Source organism: Colobus angolensis, unplaced genomic scaffold (genome assembly GCF_000951035.1).
Source record: "Colobus angolensis palliatus isolate OR3802 unplaced genomic scaffold, Cang.pa_1.0 Scaffold107, whole genome shotgun sequence".
In the NCBI taxonomy this organism is placed as follows: domain Eukaryota; kingdom Metazoa; phylum Chordata; class Mammalia; order Primates; family Cercopithecidae; genus Colobus; species Colobus angolensis.
In genome coordinates this window covers 1,013,029-1,017,405 of record NW_012111697.1, presented here as the reverse complement: position 1 = coordinate 1,017,405, position 4,377 = coordinate 1,013,029, and the positions used below count along the sequence as shown (strand labels likewise).

General features: G+C 42.9%; 2 protein-coding genes across 3 annotated transcripts in view; one reads left to right on the top strand and one right to left on the bottom strand.

Annotated features, from left to right (window-relative positions):
• RHPN2 (rhophilin, Rho GTPase binding protein 2) overlaps window positions 1-3,840 on the top strand; it is a 71,667-nt gene extending 67,827 nt beyond the window's left edge. For both annotated transcript variants that reach the window (XM_011947341.1, XM_011947348.1), the window contains one exon: window positions 3,250-3,840. In XM_011947341.1, the coding sequence (XP_011802731.1) occupies window positions 3,250-3,510 (261 nt within the window). In that variant the 3' untranslated portion in view covers window positions 3,511-3,840. The remainder of the gene's footprint in view (window positions 1-3,249) is intronic.
• The window catches only part of LOC105515524 (chromosome unknown open reading frame, human C19orf40), a 22,969-nt gene that overhangs the window by 10,467 nt on the left and 8,125 nt on the right, over window positions 1-4,377 (bottom strand). The gene's annotated exons all lie outside the window — the stretch shown is intronic.

Sequence of the window (4,377 nt, the reverse complement as noted above, 5' to 3'; positions counted from 1 at the left end):
CTGAGTAGCTGGGATTACAGGCACCCGCCACGACGCCTGGCTAATTTTTGTATTTTTAATAGAGACGGGGTTTCACCATATTGGCCAGGCTGATCTTGAACTCCTGGCCTCTGGTGATCGGCCCCGCCTTGGCCTCTCAGAAGTGCTGGGATTACAGGAGTGAGCCACCATGCCCAGCCCCTGGCTTTTTAAAAATAATTTTTAAAACATAATTTATTTTTGTCTGTTAATTTTTATGATAAGGATTTTAGATAATAATAGTCAAGCACTGTTTTTAGTGACTGAGCCTTTCAAACAAAATCGAATAATGAGAACATTTAGCCTAGCACTCTGGCTGAACTGATGACCTGCTGCTCTTGGCTACTCTCTTGACTACAATGGGGATTCCTGGTTGAACAAATCTAAGCTTAGAATCAAGCTCTGGAATTAGGCCCTGACTGCCATTCACAAGCTGTGTAACCTTCAGCACGTTCATACCCTCCCTGGGCCTCAGTTTTCTCATCCAGAGGATGGAAGAGTTAGGCCTACACAGTGGTTTTAAACTGTGCTCTGTATAAAGCCCTAAGAGTTCTAGAGGGTACCCCAGGTGGATTTGAGTGAGGAGTGGTTGGCGGGGAAACAAATAGTAAATGGAGCTGGGCACAGTGGTAGTAAATGGAGCTGGGCACAGCGGCTCACGCCTGTAATCCCAGCACTTTGGGAGGCTGAGGCAGGTGGATCACTTGAGGCCAGAAGTTCAAGACCAACCTGGCCAACATGGTGAAACCCTGTCTCTACTAAAAATATAAAAATTAGCTGGGCATGCTGGCATGTGCCTGTAATCCCAGCTACTTGGGAGGCTAAGGCAAGAGAAGCGCTTGAACTTGGGAGGTGGAGGTTGCAGTGAGCCAAGATCAGGCCACTGCACTCCAGCCTGGCAACAGCAAGACTCCGTCTCAAAAAAAAAAAAGGCTTTTCAAAGTGGTGGTACACATTGCAGGAGTGAGACAGAGAGAGAGAGAGAGAGAGTGTGTGTGTGTGTGTGTGTGTGAGAGAGAGAGAGAGAGATATTGGGGTGGACCTGGAGGGGAATAGGGTCAAGAAAGGCTTTTCTTTTGTTTTTTTGAGACGGACTTTCACTCTGTCACCCAGGCTGGAGTGCAGTGGCACGATCTTGGCCCACTGCAAACTCCACCTGCTAGGTTCAAGCGATTCTTCTGCCTTAGCTCCTGAGTAGCTGGGACTACAGGTGTGTGCCTCCACGCCCAGCTAATTTTTGTATTTTTAGTAGAGATGGGGTTTACCATGTTGGCCAGGATGGTCTTGAACTCCTGGCCTCAAGTGATCCGCCCGCCTCAGCCTCGTGAGACACTGCGCCCAGGCCCCTCTTAGGGTTTATATTAGGAACAATGTCCCTCAGCTATTACAGAGATATATTGTATGCCTAATTTTAGTGCCAGAACGTAGTAGATGATCAATAAATGTGGCAAACTAAACAATCACAGTGTTAGGCAGACTTTAGAAGCTGGTGATAGCCCATGTGGAAGTCTTCAGAAAACAAGTTTCCTTAGATTTCCAGTTTGAATCCTACGTGATTCTTTGACAGTTAATAGTAGAGAGTGTTTAGTGGTACAAAGTTTCAGCTGAGGAAGATGAAAAAGTTTTAGAAATGGATGGTGGCAGTGGAGCATAATGAGGTGAATGTAACTTAATGCCACTGAACTCTACACTTGAAAATGGTGAACATGGCAAATAATAGCACTGTGGATTTTCTTTTACTTTTTGGCTCCTTCATGGGACACTGGATTCTTGAAAGAGGGTGAAATGGATCTATACTTACTGGTGTGGATTGAAATCCAAGATGTATTAAGGAAAGAAAGTTGGGTGTAGGCAAGGTCAGGAGATCGAGACGATCCTGGCTAACACAGTGAAACCCTGTCTCTACTAAAAATACAAAAAAAAAAAAAAAAAAAAGCCAGGCCTGGTGGTGGGCACTTGTAGTCCCAGACACTTGGGACTCAGATACCCCGATACTTAGTCCCGAGGCTAAGGCAGGAGAATGGCGTGAACCTGGGAGGTGGAGCTTGCAGTGAGCCGAGATCATGCCACTGCACTCCAACCTGGGCGACGGAACAAGCCTCCGTCTTAAAAAAAAAAAAAAAGGAAAGAAAGAAAATCAGGTGTAGAATAGTGTAGTATATTCCTTTTAAGAAAATGAATGGTAATATACTTATGCACATATAGAAATACTTGTACATGCACATCATCTTTAGAAGTGTAACATGGAGGGCCTAGAAGCCCAGGTGACAGGGAGACCTATTGCTCACTGCATATTCTTTTTTTTTTCCTTCCTTCCCCTCTTCCCTTCCTTTCTCCTCTTTCCTTTCTTTCCCCTCTTCCCTTCCCCCCAATCCCCCTTTTTGTTTTTTTGAGACAGAGGTCTCTCTCTGTCGCCCAGGCTGGAGTGCAGTGGCACAATCACAGCTCACTATAGCCTCAGCCTCCTGGGCTCAAGCAATCCTCCCCTCTAAGCCTCCCAGGCAGCTGGGACTCTAGTCGTGAGCCACCGCGCCCCACCCTGTATTTTCATATTCATGACCATTACTATTACTACTTTCTCAAATAGAAGAAGAACCTTAAAATGTGAGTTGTGGCTCTTAAGCTTAAATTATTACTATTGAGTACATTCCTTAAAAATTATCCTTATTGGACCTAGTGGTGCATGCCTAGAGCCCCAGCTACTCAGGAGGTCAAGGCAGGAAGATCACTTGAACCAGGAGTTCAAGAGCAGCCTGGGCAACATAGCAAGACCCTGTCTCAAAAAAGAAAAAAAGTTTGTCCTTGTTTTAAGAACCTAATTCTATATAAGCATTGGTCACGTGAGTTTCTGAATTATATCTGTTTAATTTAATTTATTTTTTGGAGACAATCCTGCTCTGTCGTCCAGGCTGGAGTGCAGTGGTGCGATCTTGGCTCACTGCAACCTCCACCTGCTGGGTTCAAGTGATTCTCATGCCTCAGCCTCCCAAACATCTGGGATTACAGACATCCACCACCACACCTGGTTAACTTTTGTATTTTAGTAGAGATGGGGTTTCTTCATGTTGGCCAGGCTGGTCTTGAACCCCTGACCTCAAGTGATCCGCCTTCCTCGACCTCCCAAAGTGTTGGGATTACAGGTGTGAGCCACCTCGCCTGGCCAGACTTCATAGTTTTGATAATCTATCTTGATAATACCTAACATCCTTTTTCTTACTTTTCTACGTGCAGCATAATAAGAGTGCCACATACTCTGTGGGAATGCAGAAAACGTACTCCATGATCTGCTTAGCCATTGATGATGATGACAAAACTGATAAAACCAAGAAAATCTCCAAGAAGCTTTCCTTCCTGAGCTGGGGCACCAACAAGAACAGACAGAAGTCAGCCAGCACCTTGTGCCTCCCGTCGGTCGGGGTTGCACGGCCTCAGGTCAAGAAGAAGCTGCCTTCCCCTTTCAGCCTTCTCAACTCAGACAGTTCTTTGTACTAATGTGAGGAAACAAACACGTTCAGGCCCTGAACATTTCCAGTGCTGACTCGGCCTTAAATGTTTGTGCCATGATGGAAAATATCTATCCTCAAATCCTGTTTTTCTCATAGTATAAACTCACATTTGATGTGTTTTTATGAAGGAAAGTAACCAAGAAACCTCTAGAAATTAGTGAAAAAAGAACTTTTTTGAGGCGTGTCACTATACTGCTGTTAAGTTATTTATTATACAAAGTATTGTAAATAGAATAGTGTTGAAGATACGACATACAGCTATTTTTAGTGGTGACAATTATGACTTCCAGTCACTATTAAATCGGGGTTACCTATAGTAGTACAATTTCTGGTTGTTCCCGGTTTGGCTAATAATCATTCCTTAACCTAGAATTCAGATGATCCTGGAATTAAGGCAGGTCACAGGACTATAATGATAGAATTAAATTAGTGTCACTAAAAATTGTTCCAAAGTGCTGCCTCCTAATAGGAATTCATTATCCTAAAACAAGATGTTTCTATTATATCGATATAATATGAATGCTATTTCTAGAAAAAGTATAGTGCCAAATTTGTCTTGACTTATTAATAAAAACAATGTAGGAGCAGCTTTTCTTCTAGTTTGATGTCATTTAAGAATTGCTAACACAGTGGCAGTGTTAGATGAAGATGCTGTCTACAAGGTAGATAATATACTGTTTGATACTCAAAACATTTTTCATTTTGTTTAAAGTAGAAGTTACATAATTCTATATTTTAAGTCAGGTTAAAAAGTAGTTTTACATTTTAGAAGATAATGATGTAAATGATTCAAGTTTAAAGCTCTATTTGACCTTTTTTTTCTTTTTTTTGAGAGAGAGTCTTGCTCTGTTGC